The 21292-nt window shown below is 31.7% G+C and overlaps 1 protein-coding gene across 1 annotated transcript; it reads left to right on the top strand.

Moving 5' to 3' along the window:
- The first annotated feature begins 752 nt into the window (after positions 1–752).
- LOC11415492 (RINT1-like protein MAG2) lies at positions 753–4760 on the top strand. The gene is made up of 4 exons (XM_003622944.4): positions 753–1226; positions 1322–1429; positions 2342–2448; positions 2534–4760. The coding sequence occupies exons 1-4, from the start codon at positions 935–937 to the stop codon at positions 4430–4432; spliced, it is 2406 nt and encodes an 801-aa protein (XP_003622992.1). The 5' UTR covers positions 753–934; the 3' UTR covers positions 4433–4760.
- Positions 4761–21292: the final 16532 nt, after the last annotated feature.

Genomic DNA, 21292 nt, shown 5'->3' with positions numbered 1-21292 from the left:
TTCATTCAAAAAATAATTATAAATGCCCGATCGGGCTAGCCCACTACGGGCTCGGGCTTAAAAGGACTGGTTTTAAACGGACCTAAATTTTTGTGTCCAAACCCTACATTTTTTTGGGCTTTTGTGGGCCGGTCCGATCCGTTTTGACAGCTCTAATTGCATACTATATTGGATCTTTGAAAAAGAAAGCATCTAAAATGACAATAAGTGCAATTCCTCCCTCTATTCCTCTTCTAAACCTGTCATTCTTTCTTTTATTTATATTTATTTTATACTTAATTCATGTTTTATTAAAAATATTCATAAAATATTTTAAACAAGATTGTGAAAAAAAATTAAAATTTCAACTGATAATCATGATTAATGAGTTGACTTAAAACATGGACAAAAAATGGTGAAAAAAACTTTTTGAGATCAAAAGATAAAAAATTATTTTAAAAGGATTAGAGCGAAAAGTTAAAAAAAAAAACTACAAAAACAAAAAACATATTTAATCTAGCAACTAGACTATTTAATAAAAAAGAAAAAATAATTTGAACCACCCATATAAATAATCATGAATTGGATTCAATTCTTTTTTTAGTGAATTCGATTCAATTCTTAATTACATGATAAAATGATAGAGAAGATTAATTGAACAACTAATATATATAAATTAAATACATTAGTTATTCAATAAGTTGAAAGAATCGTTTTCCTTTTTATAAGGACTTGCCAACAAAGAAATAAAAGGTAATACTGAAAATTTACAAAAAAAAAAAAAAAAAAAACCAGCCTAGGACTTGCTTCGGATCAACCCAAACCAACGAAAGCCACTTCATCATAACAACCTCCGATTCATTTCATCGCCGGAGACTCATCTTCCGCCTACACCGCCGAACACCGCACACGGCGGCGAAAAACCTTCAACAACCATCAAGATCGAAATTCACCGATGAACCGCCTCCAAACACTGCCACTACCCTCTCACCTCTCCCACTCCGCACTCACCTTCCTCGACCACAACTTCCACACCGCAACCGTCCTCACCGAGTCTCCCAATTTCGTCGCCGAGCTTCAAACTCAGTGCTCCGAGTTGGATCGCGCTCTTGATGACTTGACTCGGAGACTCGGTGCGGGTCTTGCGAAGTACGCTTCGTTTTCCGGCGAAATTCATAGTCTCTTCGATGGTGTCAAATTCAAATTGAATGAAATTTCCGCTACGTGCTCTTCTAGCATTGTGCCAGGTTTGAATCGTGCTTCAATTTGACGAGTTTTTTATTTTAGGGTTTTTTGTGTTTTAGATTTTGAGAATTTTGGTTTTTTTGTTTTCTGATTGAAGATGGAGGAAGATGTGAAGGTGATGGAAAAGGTGAGAAAGGTTTTAGAGAAGAACTTGCGACTTTGGCAAAGGAAGTTGCTAGGTTGGAAACTGTTCGTGTTTATGCAGGTTAGTTTTTGTTTTTCTTCTGCTTGGATTGATTTTTAAATGTGTAAATTGAATAGCATTGTGGAAAGAATTGAATCTGAATTTGAGGTTTCAAATTCTTCAAATCAAAGAACATTTTAGAGAAAAATGATGCAAGATGGTGATTTTTATTCGCGTTTTGAGTGATTGTTATCTACGAAGCACATACAACACCTTACACGATACTGACATGTTGACACTGGTAATAATTTGAGAGATTAGAATTAAGAAGTAACTAATTGTAAGCACTTGTGCAACCATATGTTGGTATCATGAATGTGTCGGATTCCAATACCAAACATACCGCCGATTTGAAGTGTCGGGTGCTACATAGATTCTTATGATAAGCTTTTTTTATTTTTCATTATAAAGAAATGCTAAGATTCTTCAATGATGGTTATTGCCTTTGGTATGATTTCTTTTGTGATGCCCTTTTTATGTTATTGTTGTTGCTTTTATTTTCTTATAGAGATGGAACAACTAGGGATCCTCTTCATTTCACAAAGAAATGAAGAGTTCTGTTACTATAGTTTTTTTGTGTATAATAGCACACATTTCTAAAACATGTGGTATTTATTAAGCATATATGTTGATTTATACACACAAAACTATAGTAACGGTGCTTTCAATTATTTTTTTAAAGAATGGAGAGGATCCTAACCCGAGATGGGACAAAAGCTTGAAATATTCAATGTCAATTCGAATTGTATTTTGGGAAGAATGGGAGATGATGTTTTTCTTGAAATTTTTGTGTTTCAATGCGTTTTAGTATGTGTTTGTTGTGGTTAACAAGAAAAGTATTGTTTTTTTAGTGATTGTTACTATACTGCATTTGGTTTGATTTCTTAGGTATTTACCTTTTAGCTTCTTAAAAGTCCTTTGTGTGTCTTCCAGAGACAGCACTGAAACTTGATACATTGGTTGGTGATATTGAAGATGCTGTATCGTATACCATGAGTAATAAAAACATAAGGAAGCATTCTTCTGACGAGAATTCAGGAGTGAGCACACTTTCATAATATGAATCTGATGATATTGGGAATTCTAACTGTACTATATCCCTTAATGTATCTTCAAATGTTGCAGGATATGCGTCTATTTGCTATTAAAAAACTTAAAATGACAGAAGAAACATTGACTTCAATTACAAATATACACCCTCAATGGAGGAATCTTGTATCAGCAGTTGACCATAGAGTAGATCGAGCTCTAGCCATTTTAAGACCCCAGGCAATCGCTGATCATCGGGCACTTCTATCTTCGCTTGGATGGCCCCCACCTCTTTCGGCTTTAACATCCTCACACTCAGATGCAAGGATTGCAAATCCTCTACAAAGCATGCACGCTGATCATAAGCTCAGGTACTCAGAAAATTTCCTTGCTTTGTGCAACCTACAGGAGTTGCAAAGGAAAAGGAAATCTAGACAGCTTGTGGGCCATGATAGGGAGATTGCCCTACGACAACCACTTTGGGCAATTGAAGAGCTTGTGAATCCCCTATCATTGGCTTCTGAAAAGCATTTCTCAAAATGGGTTGATAAACCAGAATTTATTTTTACACTTGTGTATAAGATCACAAGGGATTATGTTGACTCTGTGGATGAAATGTTACAGCCATTGGTTGATGAAGCTAAGGTAGTTGGATATAGTTGCCGAGAAGAATGGATCTCAGCAATGGTAACCTCCTTATCCACATACTTGGCAAAGGAAATTTTCCCTAGTTATATTACTCAACTAGAAGAGGAGAGTATTACAGGTATTCAGTCATCTTCTAGAATATCATGGCTGCACCTCATTGACTTGATGATAGCTTTTGACAAAAAGATTATGTCTTTGGTAGAAAATTCTGGGGTTTTGCTATCTTTAGATGATGATATCTTGCAGCGAATTTCTTCTCTATCTGTATTTTGTGATCGTCCAGATTGGCTTGATTTGTGGGCAGAAATAGAGCTAGGTGATGCCCTAGATAAGTTAAAACCAGACATTGAAAATGAGAATAATTGGAGAAAGAAAATTGAAAGTGTAGCTCTTTCATCAAATATTGATGATCACAAGTCTCCTCTAGTTTCCAGTGCCTTTGTTCGCCATCTAGCGTCTGTTGTTGAACGTTGTCGGTCATTGCCTAATGTTACTTTGCGGTCAAAATTTCTCAGATTAGTAGGTGTGCCTATTATAAGAAAATTTTCTGATTCCATACTAGTCCGTTGCCAAGAAGCTGAAGGGTTGACTGCTCTAACTGATAATGATGCTTTAACTAAAGTTGCAATTTCCATCAATGCCGCTCATTACTTTGAATCTGTTTTAAACGAATGGTCTGAAGATGTCTTTTTCCTTGAGATGGGGGTGGACGAGGAAGACAAAGTGGAATTACCGAGTAATTCAAACAGGGATAGTGAAGGGTGGCCAGAGAGTTCCAATAGAGTTATCTTTGACGATGAAATCAAAAAGTTGGAAGAGTTTAGAACAGAGTGGGTTGAAAAGATAGCTGTAGTTATTTTGAGAGGATTTGATGCTCGTTCTCGAGAATATTTGAAGAACAAAAAGCAATGGCAGAAGAGTGAAGAAGGTTGGACAGTGTCTAAGACTCTAATAGAGGCCTTGGATTATCTGCAAGGTAAAATGGCAGTGGTGGAAGAAGGTTTGAATAGCAGGGATTTTGTTGGGGTTTGGAGAAGTTTGGCTGCAGGAATAGATCGGTTAATTTTTAATGGTATTCTCCTAAGCAATGCAAAATTTCATAATAGTGGCGTTGAAAGATTTGGTAGTGACTTGGATGTTTTATTTGGGGTATTTGGGTCATGGTGTTTGAGACCGGAAGGTTTTTTCCCTAATACAATTGAAGGTCTTAAGTTGTTGAAGATGGATGAAAAGAGAGTGCAAGAATGTATGACAGGGGGAAAGAGACGGTTGAAGGAGAATGGGATCAGACATTTAAGTGTATCTGAAGCAGAAAAGATTTTGAAGAATAGAGTATTCGCGAGTTGAAGCGTTTAGTTTTACTGTTTTTTACACATGCAGAGTAGAGATTGCGTAAGGAAGTGTGAAAATGTAGAGGGAGAATACTCTAGACCAGCTGCACAAATTCAATTTTGCAAATTTGCAATAAAATATATTCTTCATTTAAAATATGTCTGGTCATTGCCTTATAAATCAAATCTGAGACATGATTGATATACTATTTCTTGATGCCTTTTATACATTTATACTGTAAATTTGCCATGAGGATTGTGTAAAACTATTCTCCCAATTCATGTAATTTATCATTCTTTTAAACTGGAATTTGAATTTTGAGATCAATCTGGGAATTGTGATAGTCGAGCTTAAGCATTGGCATATACTGAAAGAATGACTATTATCATTCCTTGTTCTTTGAAACATATCTGGTAACTAACATGCTCCATGATTGCCAAACATTCCAAAGGTCTCAGTAACCAACATAATCAATCTGATTCTTTTGTACACATTATAAATTGAGAGATACATTTTGCCCCGCCCTCGCTAATAAAAAACCTGCATGTTTCCACAAATATACTTCTGGATGACATAAATTATCCAAAACTGTACTTTTAGGCTATACAAATTAGTGTTTTTTTTCTTATTCTTTCAGAATGTGTACATTTGAATTCATGTTGGAGGATAAGGAAATTTTCCCACTTATAAATGAGTATTATACTTTGGAGTTTGCAGTTCACACCCTGTTTTTAGAAGTGTTATTAAATATGTTTTAAGTTTTAACACCAAACTTATCATGAAGTATCACAGGCCAGAGCTGACCGTCTTTTTAAGAATCATATAGTAACCATGATTAGTTCTAAAAATTTAAATGTTGTTATTAATGTTGAACTCTGATGAATGACATAATTGCGTCAGCCCTCAGCATTGTATATCGACCGTGTTTGAGACTTTGAACCGAACGAGAAGTGAGAAAATAAAGTAGAAGAAAAGAGAATGGAAAATTAGAAGAAGAAAATATTGTGAATCATAGAATTTTGGCTTTTATTGTGGCCTATTTTAAGTTTTTTCCTTTTTTTTTTTTTTTTTTTTTAGATAGACAAGATGACAAAGCTATCATAAACTCACACATAAAGTGGAGGTATCAGGGTTCAAACCTCAGTCATGACGTCCGATCTAACAATTTCGATATTTTTACCAGTTGAACTAGGATTTATGGGACAATTTTTCCTTTCTTTTAAATTGGTTCATTATGTTTTACACCACCGGTTCTCGGTCCGACCAATTATTAATGTTACATTAAGAGAGAAAACTTGACTATTTTAAGTTTTTCCCTTCTTTTAAATTGGTACTTTGTGTTACATTATGTCTGCACGGTTAAACATCACCTTTAACAATTGGCTAGTGCAATTGGAATCACATGGTTATTATGATCTCTGTCCAATGTTGCAAGATTATGCCCCCACCCCATAATAACTGCAGAAAAAATTCATCAAACCCTGTAAACAATCTACATTTAAGTTATCTACAAATATGAAGACACATGTACAATATCTTAACTTGATAAAAAAAGGACTTTTCACATAATCAATTTCTCTATTCTCCTCCACTTACAAAATAGCTTTAACAAACAAGTTGACTGGGTTTTTGGGTTAGATCTTAGCACTCATGATAGTAATTTGGTGAAATAGTCAAGCTTAAATGACCATAGACATAATTTACCAAAATTTAAATGCCAACGGTGCAAACAAATTATAACATAAAAAATCAATTTGAGAAAAATAAAATAAAGAATTAATTAAAGAAATGTCAAACTTATAAGATAATAGCATAATTTTGTGTAACTAATTCGAAGAGTTAGAGGAAATATAAATGCAATACCACTTGTATTTTACATGCTGAGATTTTTTGAACTTTATTATGATCTTGATTTGTATTGGTCGATTGGCCATCAGCGAGTTAATTGCTATTCAGATTCCTTGCATGCGATCCAGGAATCCACTTAGTATGTTTCACATATTTGGTAACTTGATTAGCTTAATTAAGAAGTCCTTTAGCCAAGATTGGATTGTTGATTTGTGCTATACTCTTCGGGAAAGCAACTCTGCTGCTGATTGTTTGGTTAAGTTAGGTGCTAAAAGTTCTGAGAAATTAGTGTTTTTAGATACAACTCCTTCATATTTATCCTCCATGTTGCTTGTTGATGCGCTAGACATCTCTTTTGTTAGGTATTAGCTTTTTTAGTTTGTTTTTTCTTTTCTCTTTTCCGTTTGTAACAAAAATAAATAAATAAATAAATACAATAAGTAAAAGGCTAGTATATCCTAAAGAGAGAAATATAAGCATAAAAACCTACTATCTCCATACTTAAATATAGGACTTTGTTGACTATATCACATAAATTAAGAAAATTGATAGCAATATTAAATTTATTAACAATAGATATTATTTTTACACATTTATCTTTTAAGACATAAAATTAGTTTATATTTTTATCAGTGTATCTATTGTTGATCGTAGATAAGATGTAAAATAATTATGGATATATTTGGAAAAGTAATAATTCATATTATTAGAAATTAATAAGGGTTCTATAAAAAGTTACAAGAACTAACATGGTGTGACAAAAATGATAGATATATACTTGAATCCTTTAACCATGTTGTCCAAGAGTTCAACCTATGAGCTATGTGTAGTAAAAAATTATGCTGAGAAAGGTAAATCCCTAAAATAATCTCGGTTACTTCAAATGATTACTCTTTACATATCATCCTTAACCTATGTATTTTTATAGAGGTGTGTTCAAAAAATCAACTCAAATGTTGATTTCTAAGTCAAGGTTTCCGTTGTTTTGATTTCTAAGAATTTGACGCTTTAAAAATTCATAATAAATCCGTATATTGTCGGAAAATTCAGTTTTAATTAGGAAAGCCATATTCTAATGTCATAAACATGCCTGAAAAAAATCATGAAAAAACTCAACCCCTAAGTCATTTTTTTTGGACTTTATGTCTTCAGGGAAATATTTGTGGTAAAAAATAGAAAGAATATCAAATTACAGGGTTAGAATCTATGTTTTTTTTTTTATAGAATCATTTTTCAGACTTCACGTATATTACAAGGTCAATTTCAACAATTAACCCTAAATTTTAACATAATGTGGCACCGAAAACATAAACCTACATGCACACTAACTACAAAATAATCAAACAACACATATTACAAGGTCAATTTCAACATTTAACCCTAAATTTTACATAACATGGTTCCAAAAACATAAACCTACATCCACACTAACTACCAAAAAATCAAACCAGGCATATTTTTCTGAGCTTTCATAATTTGGTGGGTGTTAATCAAACTTTTTTTTTTAACAAATCAAAATGTAATATATTAATTAACCAAAATAAAGGATTCTACCCCATACAAATAATGCACGGGTAGAAATCAAGAGTACAAAAGTTAATCACAGAATCAGAACAACGAACAACCACCATCAAGCTAGGTTACAACCAGCTATCAAGCTAGGGTACTAATTAATTGACAAAACTCATACATAAAATCGGATTATCCCACCAAAGACGAAGATCAAAAGTTAAGTCAGAATTTTTCGCCTTTAACCAACAAAATTATATATATTTAATTTTATCGAACAAGTGAATAATCGATTCCTTCTCACGCTTAACAGTACGACAATTTCTTTCCTTTCAAAGAGTCCAAACAAACAATAACTAAATCATATATAATGACGAACGAGCAGCTCTAGATATTTATGGTGCTAATCAAACTTAAAGTTTAGGGTACAGTTCCCACAAGCATTGAAACAGCAATATTTATGCTATTTTTTCACCATCATCTTCTAATTCTTCTATTGCAGCTGGAATGTCAAGTTCTAACCGACACTAATGCATGCTACATTGTCTTCTGACACATTTGCATGCACTCCTATAATAATTTTCCTTATCATAGGTGATCTTTAAACTGTTTATTGACATTGATGAAACCTTGATAGTATAGAAAATATGTCGTTTCTAATACATTTCTTTCACTCAAGGCATGTCGACATAAGGAAAACAGTCATGCATAACGGATTGATTAAACGTTTCATTGTAGCCACACTATTCAAAAAAAAAAAAATCTTATCAAATAAAATTGCATTTAAAAAAGACACGTGAATTGCACCCTACACCCTAAGTAGTAGTACGAGATGTTTGGTCCAGTGAGCTAGATCTAGATGTTCTGCATTTGGCAATTATATATGCTATATACTAGATTTTGTTTTTATTAATTTTGGGAAGCTTCGTTTTTTAGTATATTAATTGTTTTAAATTAGATAATTGAAGTGTAGCGTGAGAGTAACAACTCAACTTTTTTAGAGTCATCATTGTTTTTTTGGGTGATGAGCTGTATATGCTATACGTGCAACTAGAAAGATTAATCATTTAAACTAAGAAGAATCGTAATGGATCACAAAGTTCTTTGTTAAAAGATTTATCATGACTATATTATCATGATTGAATTAAATTCCATGACATATGATTAAGTCGGAATAAATCTCTCATCATTTCACCTAAATGGTCTTGGATAGTCGTTATTATCTTTGAAAGCTAGAGTTTTAATTATTTAAAAGAAATTTTCATTAGGCAATATCGTTTATATATTTGATCTAACTCCATGCAGTTGGAATTCCACGCATATAAGTATTTGGGATATCGGTGACGGTTTGATCAAGGTCGGACAATGGAAATAAAATCGGTATTTTATAATTATAAATTAAAATTAAAAATCTGCATTTTTTTAATTGGAAGATATTGATTGAATGACACTGATATGAAAAATACGTGAAATGCGGAATTCTCTCATAACCGGTGTGTGAATCCAAAGTCTTAAACATCTGAAAACTAACATAACTCAAATTTTTACTAATAACCTAATAATATTCATCTATCCTTCAAAAAAAATTACAATATTATAAAAAAAAATGATGAACTTGTCTTCTCACTTTTAGGAGCAATATATAGGTTTTCTCTTTAATTTTTTTTATTATTCGATTCAAGTTAAACTACTTAATTAAAAGATCACTGGCGAAAACCATCTCTCTCTCTCTCTCTCTCTCTCTCTCTCTCTCTCTCTCCTATTTGTTCTGTTGCTGTGAAAGAAGTTCTGAGCTTATTCAACGTCTTACAATGGTTAAATGATATACAATTTGATAATGTCGATTTCGCCTTGAATTCAAAGATTACACCAAACATTTTCCACCATCGCCAAGTTATGTTACAGAATTTGACCAAATGATTTCGGTATGTCGGAGTCTCTTCAACACACATTTCTCAAACTTTAAGTTTAAATTTAAAATGCGACAAACAAATAAGGCAGATGACATCCTTGTTAGGGTTGCCGCATTATCCACTAGTTCTAATAATTATTATCATATACCTCGTTGTATAAACTCTCTTATTATTAATAAAATGTTATAAATATACTCCAATCCTTTCAAAAAAGAAGATCAAAGGATAGATCTTTAATATTTTATCAAAGCAAGTGGACATAAGGAAACAAATATAGAGTGGTCACAAAAGAGTGATAATCAATAGTAAGCATGCATCGTATGTGCAACTAACTAATTAAAAAGATCCACGTGAAAAATAATGTATCCTACCCCCCCTTAGGAAGAAATTTTTTGGCCCCTCATCAATATTGTTATTTGGATGTTAGCATCTGTCATTTATAGTAAATTGCTAGTACTTGCCTGTTTTCTGAATGACTTTGTATCCTCTTCCTCTAGCCCTTAGTGACTTTTAGTTGGTATTGGTAAAGTGGTTTCTTTAAATATACTGATCTAACTGCTAAAACTTTCGTGCCAAATTTCATTGATTTAGAACAAATTCAAGAACCTCTCAAAAAAATAAAAATCAAGAAAGTGTGGTGTGAGATTTTTCCACGTGTTATTAAGAGGTATTTGTTTTATTTTATTTTATTTTAAAATAATGAACTTTAATGTATTTCTCATTCCCATTTTAACTAGAGAAGAAATAAGATTCATTTGTTAAAGATTATGAAAAAAAATTAATTTAATTACATCGAATAATTTAGAGATTAATTTGCAAAGATCGTTATCAAAAACGAAAATCACTTAAGTAATTATCAATTATAAAAAATCATGTGTGTTTGTTACCAAAACACAAAGTGATTTTAAAAATCAAAACGAAGATCCATTATATTTTTGAAAAATCTCTAGATTTTAAAAGAAGAAATGATTTTTTTTTGTTGACCTTAAAGATAATTTTATTAACAAAAGTCTGACAATAAATCAAATGTCAAGACTGCAGAAATACAAGGTGAAGTCTTTTTGATCCAGATGCAATCTAAATTATGAAGAGCATGTTTATCTAAATAATGAGCAGCTTGATTGAGACTTTGTTTGTTTACCAAAGGAGAATGGAGAGTTAGGTGTGAGGAAGCTGTGTGAATTTAATTTGTTATTGTTAGGGAAGTGGTGTTGGAGAATGCTAGTAGATAAAGAGGGTTTATGGTATCGAGTCTTAAATGCTAGGTACGATAAGAAGAGGAGCCAGTTCAAGGAAGGGGAGAGATCGTGTTAGAAATCAAGTGTGAGTGATTATGTTCCACATCAACAATAAATGGAGCAAAAGTTGGTTATATAAGAGCGGAGACCCATAAACTCGTTGTCTTTGGGTTTTGGGTAAGAATGTGGTGTCTCTCTCTTAGCGGGTCCTAGATGTTCAACCCATTGTCGCTCCAAGCGCTTCCCAGACTCCCCAACAAATTGGTATCAGAGCCTAGTTAGGCTTGCTGGGGGAGTGGGAGCGGGATCCTAGTGTGGATCATCCTAGTGATGTGGGTGAGTCACACTTCAGGGGGAAATTTTTAGGAATCAAGTGTGAGTGATTATGTCCCACATCAACTAGACATGGAACAAAAATTGGATATATAAGAGAGGAGACCCATAAACCCATTGCCTTAGGGTTTTGGGTAAGAGTGTGGTGTCTCTCTCTTAGCGGGTCCTAGATGTTTAGTCCATTGCCGCTCCAAGTGCTCCTAGACTCCCCAGCAGATAGCTCTATGTAGTGGCGGATGCTGTCTGGCATCTGCGGCGGTGTCGGGATGGGGATGGGGAGCGTGTTTGACGAAAATGTCTGTCAGGTGGTTGGTGGAGGAAGTGGTACCTTTTTTTGGACGGACAATTGGGTGAGAGGAGTTCCCTTACGGGTTAAATTCTCTCGCCTTGTTGGTTTGGCCGAAAATAGATGGGTGACGGTGGAGGAAATGGCGATGAAAGGGTGGGAGGATGGGGGCGGTGCCTGGGTGTGGAGGAGGCGCCTCTTTGCTTGGGAGGAGGAGAGTGTTCTACTTTGTGGCATAATATTGTTTTGCAGGATCATATACTCGACAGGTGGAGGTCGCTTCTTGATCTATTAACGGCTATTCCGTTATGGGGACTCAAAAGGCTTTGGATTCACATAACATAACATACAAGGTTAAATTGTTATCTTTCTTGTGGTTAAAGGCTAATATGCTCACTTTCGTCTTTAGTTATCATGACTGGTGGCGGCACCCTTTATCTTGTATGGGTGTTTTGGTGTAATCTTCTTATTTGTTCTTTTTTATTTCGCGGTGATCCTTGTTGTAGCACTGATAACTTGACCTTGTAAAATATTTTAGGTGGTTCTCTTTTCCACGTCTTGTACGAGATTAATCACTTGCATTGATATATATATATATAGGGTTAGGATCAAATGACACCAAGGTGTCAAATTAAATATGACACCAAATCTCATCCATTCAATTTGTTTAACCCAAAGGCTTTAAAACAAACACTAAAACAATTAATGTAATAAAATATTTCTTGATTTGTTTTTCTCTATCTTTCCTTTAATGGCGTATTTTTCATTTAAGTTTGAATTTATTTTCTCACATTTGCCCTTCATTTCAATTTTAAAAATTTCTCTTGCGTCCATCATCGATCACTTATATTATTTCTTGCCTTTTTTTGTATCACATAATTTTCTCAATTTTTGTACAGTTATAAGTGTCTGAATCTCACTCCACTTTTTTACCGTGAATGCAAATCAATGGATAGTAAAATTAAATTAAGTGATAAATAAATTTCAACCAATTTACTCGAAAAAATTTGTGTTATTAAAAGAGAACATTAGCATTGTTGCAAATAAAGTTTATACAAAATATCTATTTAAAAAAACTAAGTGTTGCAGCAACAGAAGTGATCAAGGAAAGCGAAATACTCAAAAATTGAAATGAAGGGCATATATGAGAAATTAATTTCATACATGAGTGCAAAATCAAACATTAAAGAAAAGATATAGCAAGACAAATCAAAAAATATTTGATCGTTTTAATTGTTCTAGTGATTGTTTTAAGCCTTTAGATTAAACAAATTGAATGGATAAAATTTGGTGTCACATTTAATTTGACACCTTGAAGTCATTTGATCTTATCATATATATATATATATATATATATATATATTCTATTTTGACTTGTTAAAAAAAATATATTCATCCCAAATTGAGTTTTATCTTTCATTTAGAACCAGTATTTAGGATATCTTTCATTTAAAATTAATTTATTACATTTTTCCTATAACCACCACTATAATTGGAGTCTTTGACCCCATTAAGCATTTTAGGTATTTTCAAAACATAGCTTTTTTGATTCGTTATGAGCTTTTTCTCGAATAGGCAGGTGAACATTTTTTTCTATCCACAGTTTGGGTTGCATCTTTAATGTGTGTGTATAAGCTCTTTAAATTCAATTTGACACCCTGTAATACGCATCATCAGTGGCATTTGAACGTGATATCTGAAACCAGAAACTTCAATGATTGACGTTATTTTCGAATGAAAGTATAAAAGTATGTCCAAATTGAAGTTGGCTACTGAAGATTTAGAGATTCATCAAATCCTGTAATACATACATAAGACATTCAACACGTTACTTGCATGTTTTATCACATGATTTAGCATAGTAATACATGAACTTTGGCACAATATAAATATATAATAAATTTCAAACCAAATCTTTTCGACAACCTTTTAGTTACATTTGCATATTGTAACGTCAATTATGCACTGAATCACTGAAAGAGGGTGATGAAAACTAAACATCAGAATGGGTGTGTTTAGCTCAAAATAGAAAGTCATGGGGTCCACTTTGAATTTTTGTTACATGGGTGTCAGATCAGACTACGGCTGTTTGATCCTGGCCAATAAGAAACTCATATTTCATTATTTTGAATATAAAATAGCTATGTTTCATTTTCGTCGTGCGAAATTTGGTGCTTAGCAGATTAGTCGTATATGTATATGATTAGCCGCATACTCGCTTAGATAATGCGAGATGATATGCGGGTCAACTTGCACTTCTAACAATGATTTTCCTTTTTGATCATAAGATTACGATAACGGAGGAATTTTGATTCTTAAATGCAAGTTTTATCCTTAGAGAATCAATTATCTAAGATTGCGAGGAAAATAAAGGAAAAACGATAAAATAAAAAGAGACTCACAGTCACATGGATTTATAATAATCTTTTCGTATGAAATATTCGTACTATCTTCAAAACATTAGTTCATTCAGTGAAAAAAAAAATTGATGAAAAATTACATTCAGTATATCAAATGAGATAACTAACATTACGTTGGTTTAAGTGGAACTAGTATATCAAATGAGGTAACCAACAGAAATTAATCATAAAAAAAAAACTCATGAAAACATCACAGCAATACCATAAAAAGTAGTTAAGATGAAGTCTTTCTTTCTGTTAGTCGTCTAATTTATACTACCATGCAAAGTGCATGACTATTAGTTTGAGTTGGCTCTCACTTAGGTTTCAGCTAACGTTGCCAATGAATGTTTATCATTTGATCGAGGGACTTGATTGTAAAGATTGTACCAAATATTGAGATGATCAAATACTATTTTTGGTCCTTTTAGTTCGACAGAATTCCCAAATTAGTTATTTTAGTTTCGAAAATTTCAATTAGGCCCTTTTAATTTGACAGAATTTCTAAGTTAGTTTTTAAGTTTCAAAAGTTTCAAATAGGTCCTTTTAGTTCATAAACTACTTCACCGTCACCGTTTCAAAAGTTTTAAATAGGTCCTTTTAATTTAAAACTTTTGAAACTTAAAAGACTAACTTGAGAATTCTGTGAAACTAAAATGATCTATTTAAAACTTTTGAAACTTAAAGGACTAACTTGAAAATTCTGTCAAACTAAAAGGATCTAATTGAAACTTTCAAAACTTAAAGGATTAACTTAAGAATTCTGTCAAACTAAAAGGACTAAAAATGATATTTCGCCTATTGAGATATTGTCAATTGTAATACTTGGAGGATTAGAATTATAACATAAGCCTTTCATATATTGACAATCAATTCTTTCTTTTTTGTCAAAGTTCTCCAATCTTATCCACGAAAGGTCTATTGAGAACAACTTAAGTTCAACAATGAAAATAGATATGCATAATATATCTCATCTTATAAACGTGGTTTTGTAAAAATGATTTAGATAATATATAAAAGTCTAATGTGATATTCAAGTATATATGTAAAGAGTATTAGTCACTCGATGGATTGTTTAAGGATCAACTACATAAATATATAAAAGCCTTTGAATATGCATTTTGTGGGAGTAAATTCAAACCCATTTACTTCCTTCGTATTTTATTATAAGATACTTCATCCGTATTTTATTATAAGTTGTTTTGATATTGAATTAAAAAGTGTAGTCAAATTTATGTTGGAAAGAGAAATTATGAATTACTCTATAATATTATCTCTTATTAATGGCATGGAAAAAGAGATTAAAAGAATAGAAAGAAGATAGATAGAGTAATAAATGTTAAAGGGATTTGGTAGGAAAAGAATCATTAACTATGCATTTCTCTTGTAAAGTAACGTATAATCCTTCCGTCCGATATTAAGTGAGTTATTTGCATAAAAAAATTGTCTCAAAAAAGTTGATTCATTTCACTTTTCAATACAATATTAATTATTTTTTTTTTTAATTATAATTATATAATTAATACTACTTTCACCATCTCAATTCAATATATTTTACTTTACATTTATGATAAAAGAAGAATGCATAAATACTTGACAAAGACATTGAAAACTATTTCTCTCTCTCACTAATACATTTTTCTTAGTGTGAAATGTGTAAAAAAACTCACTTATAATGAGACAAAGGGAGTACATAATGCAAATATTTCTTTTCAAAGTGGCATATAATAAAATGATAGATTTTTAGATACCTTGAACTTTGGTTGAGTATCATATCATTTAAAAATATTTTTTAAATATTAATATAAAATTATGATTTTTCATTTAATGGAAGATGAATACATACCTAAAAATATTTTCAATTACCCAAAAGCGCTTATATGAAATGACATGAGTCTCTTCTAACTTAACGAAGGTTTTGAGTTCGAATTCAGATTTGAGCATGCAGTAGCGTTAAAACTCTTAGAAAGAACTTGTCGCCTATTTAGGTTCCACAAGGTTCGAGGGGTTAATTTTCGCAGTTGTGTCCGCAGAGGATACCCAGTTTACCAGAAAAAAATAGAATGGTTCAGGGTTCGAACCCGAACTTTACATATATTATGCATTGTCCCTACCAATTAAGCTAAACTCACAAAGACATCAAGTGATAAATATTTATAAAATGTGTATATTTAATATATTAGAAATTAAAATATTTAATTTTTTTAAAGAAGAAATGTTTATGGTAGAATGATCTAAGAACGTCCCAAAACACATGTTGGTCAGACACAAATACGGAGAGTATTATTAAATTTGTGTTGTGCGAATCTCAAATCATGTATCACATACCATTGCAGTTTGATCAATCACAAAAAGCCACGTATAAATTGCTACCGGAAAATTAGGGTCCAAATAGAGGTTTGGTAAATGATGCCAAAACTCCAATAATTGGTTTTTGTCTTTCCCATTTTGGTCATCAACATGACTCAACCAGAACCCTTGTTGTCACATTCATACACATGTTTGAGTAGTTTAGTCATTCATCTTGTTCTACATGGTTCGTCACATCAACCTTCCATCCTCAGATTTATTTATTTTTTTAAGAAAAAAATATCATGAAATAAGTTAAAAAGACAGGAAATAATTTCATGCGACAGTGTTACAGTTTCTCGATCGTTTGTCCATTGAAATTTAGCCCCCATAACGGGATAGGATGTCTCCATGGAAACCAACAACATTAAAATGCCACATTGAGAAAAGGAACTTACCACACAATGTGTGTGAAAATTGTAGGGAAATAAGGGGTGTCAAACCGGCTGTCTTGCCACTATTTAAGTTGTATATTAAAGTACCACATCGTCAACATTCTTCGTTTGTAATCCACTTGGTTTGATCAGGTGGTATTGACTTAAGATTTGGGGATCTGAGAGTGTGCTCCTCCTCGAAGTCTCAAATTCGATTATGTCTGATGTCAATTTGGATAGACTAATTTAGCTTCGTCAAAACAAAAAAACAAAACAAAAATCTCTGGTTGTTGGATGTACAATATATGTGGAATTGAGTCCAAAATTTACACTAGGCATGAGGTTGAATATTGAATTTGTATTGAAGTCTCACTTTGTTAAAATTTTCAAGTGGTTGAATGTACATATGACTTTTAGGTACCATCATCCTTTGAGATGGCTTTTGAGAGTGAGATTCAAATTCATTTAAAATGTTATTATAGTCGAATTAAGGATGACAATATGGAAATAAGACACAGGTTCAACGTGAGAGTGAGTGTAGAAATTTTATTTGAGTCCCACGTTGTTAACTTCCGAGCTGTTATTTATCTTAATTTGAATCAATACCAACATGACAACATCATTGATCATTTGACCTCTTTTTTGATCAAGTAACTACTAAAAAATACCCCCTTTAAAAGCATTCATTTTAGCGTTTAATAGAACTTTTGAAGCGCTAAGAAAGCCCTTGCTATTATAGGTTGAAACCTTATAATAGCTCTTTTAAAAACGCTATTAAATAGCAATGCTTCAATAGCCCTTTCAGACAAGCGCTAATATAGCCTTATTCTGGCGCTATTAAAGTCGTCTTCTAACAGCTTTTTTTTGCATTTTCTTGAAAAGCGCTATTGTAGTCCTATAAATAAACCACTTCTGAAAAAAAAAATTATTTTTATAAGTGGAGAGCTGTGAAGCCCGGATACGAGATACGATACGGGTACGATACTGCACCGATATGGAAAAATTTCAAAAATCAAGATACGATACAGCTGGGATACATTAATAAAAAAATTATATAATTAAATATACAATATAATTATAACCATTTTTTTCATATGAAAATATATTAACAAACAAAAGAAACAGTCATAGGCTCATAGCACATCAACATAAATGTAAATAATATTGACGATTAAGAGAGTGGTGATTAGTCAATTACATACACAATATATTCCAAAAAGAGCAACATAAGTGCTATACTATATCCAAAAGAAATATTGTTAGTGCTATACTATATCGATCCAAAAAAGAAGCATTATACTCAAGAGTTAAGTTATTTTAGTTAACATTAATTGGAAAGTATTGGGGCAGGTATCGGTGTAGGATAATTATCAGATACTCTCCTGATACGTATTAGGAAGTATCCGATAATTATTTTTAAAAAAATAAAATTTAATCTTTGGATACTCTCCTGATACGTATCGGGATGTATCAGGCAGGTATCAGTGCAGGATATACAGGAGATACGATACGTCATCCATTTTTAAGTATGAGGGCTTCACAGGTGGAGAGTGATCAGCTGATGTGTTTCATTGATGTCTTGTGATAACCGAGAGCATGAGGATAAAAATTGTTGTTTGAAGGGGAACGTATCTAAATGAATGGATGAATCCACACTAGAGAAAAAGATTGTTAATACATTGTGTGTGAGTAGGAATCTCGAATAAATGAAATAATCGATATATCAAGTGCCTTACAATTTTCGGTTGAAAAAAATATTTATAAACTTAATATCTATTGCAAGCACTTTCAATTCGAAGATTAAGTTTATAAATATTTTTACAAATGAAAAACTAACTGAAATATTTTAACTGATAATAATCATTTGAAATGAATTTAAATATAAAATATTTGATATATGTCCAAATTATTTAAATTTTACATAAAGAATAACATGACATAATCCAATGATTGAATTTCTTGATTAATAACACATTTGTTCCTTTTTAAATGTCCTTTCATTGAATAAAAAAAAAAGTGTTAATGTTTATTTTTCGTTTTCAATGTTTAATGCAACATTGGTTATTGTTTTGCTAACAATAATCTTAGGGTGCGATTGATTTGCTAAACAGCATTCACTGGTCAGAACAGCACAAGACATAACCAACACAACACAAGACAAAACAATACATAACAAATTTATATTGAATAATTTTTTATCTTATACGATTTTTAGTGGACGAAAACTATTTTTGTATTTTAGATAACTTGTACATGAAATAAAAAGTTATGTTGTGGTTTAATGAGGGACAAATGTTTTGTCTTTGTCATGTCCCTTGCCTCCAGTTTGTGTTGTCCCAAAAACAGCTTTACAAATCAAATATTGTACAACTAGAGATGTCATGTCATGTCCTTCATTTTTTTTTAACAGATCAAACACACCCTTAGGGAGCTTGTTATATGTTAAACACTAATTACTTGACAAAACAACACAAGACAGAACATAACAACAACATATGATAAAAGATATTGAATAATTCTTTGTCTTATACAATTTTTGATGGACAAAAGGTTCTTTTCGTATTTTAAACAACTTATACGTAGGACAAAAAATTGTGTTGCAGTTTAACTAAAAATTTATATACAATTCTTTACTTTTTGAAAGGAACCGCCGATATAGTACAAACCAAATTAAGGTGATAACCATATATTAAAATTTATTAAAATTATTTTCAATAGGTAATGTTATTGCTTGTTTGTTCCCTGCCTATGTATCCACTGACAATTCTTTTAGATTTTGTGTGTTCCCACCAATGCTAGATTAAGATTGCATCAAAATTGCTATGTGGCGACTTAATGCTTGAATAAGGCCAAAACTAGAAAAATATTTTAAGCTAAAGAAGGAAAGCTTCTTTGTTGTTTGTTCCAGTTACAATTTTACATTAATTAAAACATAGCAAACGTGGGCCATGTATTCTTTAATCATGTTAACTCTTAGTGTTCTTAATATTTAAATTCTTACTCCATACATTGGGTTAGATTTTGATAGCTCAACCAGCAAATGCTCCAAATCCAAAGAGAATATCAAACATTAAGAATTGTGAGGAGTATTACCAACTACGTCCAAGAATACAATTAGATATATCGAGAGAGTTGTGTTTTCTAACAAAGATTAGTAATCAACAAAGTCGGTGAATACTTCCAATTAATAATTTATTTAACAAAAAATATATGTCTTGTGTTGATATGAATTTGATTTCCTCAAATTGAAATTTGAAATAGAGATTATGTCGAAGATCTCAACGTTAAAATTTATTGAGATCTTCATTATAACCTTGCATAATAAATCTCAATATTAGAGTGCTCTCTTTTTTCTATCAAAAAAGAGTGCTTTTTTTTGGGTGATAGCAGAGGTTTAAACCCCAAACCTTATATATATTATATATTGTTCATATTAATTGAACTAAGTTCACGAGAACTCTCTTTTTATATGTATATGTACTAAAATAAGTGTTTAATGTTTAGTATTAGATTAGATGAAGGTAAATGAGAACAGTTTCCTTTGCACTAAACATATCTGTTTTGGTGATCTTTTTTTTATTTTTTATTTGTAGGTTCCGTTTCTGTCATTTAGTGTTGGATTCTAGTTGTTGCTACATATCTTACTGTCATTGTGCAGTTGTTTTCATGTTATGTTTGCTATACTTTTTTAATAGAGTTTTTTCTTATGAAAAATATATGAGAACCTCTTGAGTCTTGAGTGTTTTTGCATGACTTAGTCATCATGTCTAGGCTATGTCAAACTTATTTATTAACCAAATTAAGATAAAAAACTTCAAATCAACTAAAAGCCTATAGACTTCAAATCAAACTTATATATATAGACCTTTTTCAAATATACTGATTTATTTAATTGCATATAAATAATATACTGATATACTTATTTTTAGGGAATATACTAATATACTTTTGTTGATTATATATTACATTTTGAGGGGATATATTAATTAAAATGTGTTAAAATTATCACATAAATAAATAGTATACTTTAAACATACTATCTTTCAAATGACCTTATTACATATATGAATTAGACTTTTAAATAGACCTTACGGCATTTTCTTTCGGAAAAAAAAAAATAAAAACAAATATTTTAGGGCATTTGGGCTTTTAAAAATAAGAAGCCAAATATTAAAAGAAAATGTATATTCTACTAGGTAAAGAAAAGTATCATTAATTCAAAATCTTGATTTCATATTCGGGTAGAACGTAACTCTATGTTTGGTTGTCTAGTGTTCTTGCCATTTCTATAATCTTGTCGAGACTAGACATAGAGATGACAATTGGATCCATATTCAATAGTTACGTGCAAAAAGTACCCATAACGGGTAAGGTAAAAATCCACATAATAAATATGGAGAAGGGTTCCTCTAAAAAAAAAAATATAAAGACGGGTATGGATACAAATTCGGAGACCTTAGTAACCACCATGCCCCATACCTGCATAATATATATTTGTATTATTATATAAATAAAAAAAATATATGTATATATCAACAAAGATATGAAATCATGTTTGGTGAATAATAGTTTGTTCACAAATCTTGATAAAAAAAATAAGCTCAAATTTTTTATCGAACTCTTCTT

This window comes from Medicago truncatula, chromosome 7, assembly GCF_003473485.1.
Source record: "Medicago truncatula cultivar Jemalong A17 chromosome 7, MtrunA17r5.0-ANR, whole genome shotgun sequence".
Classification (NCBI taxonomy): Eukaryota; Viridiplantae; Streptophyta; class Magnoliopsida; order Fabales; family Fabaceae; genus Medicago; species Medicago truncatula.
This window is presented reverse-complemented; position numbering and strand designations above follow the sequence as displayed.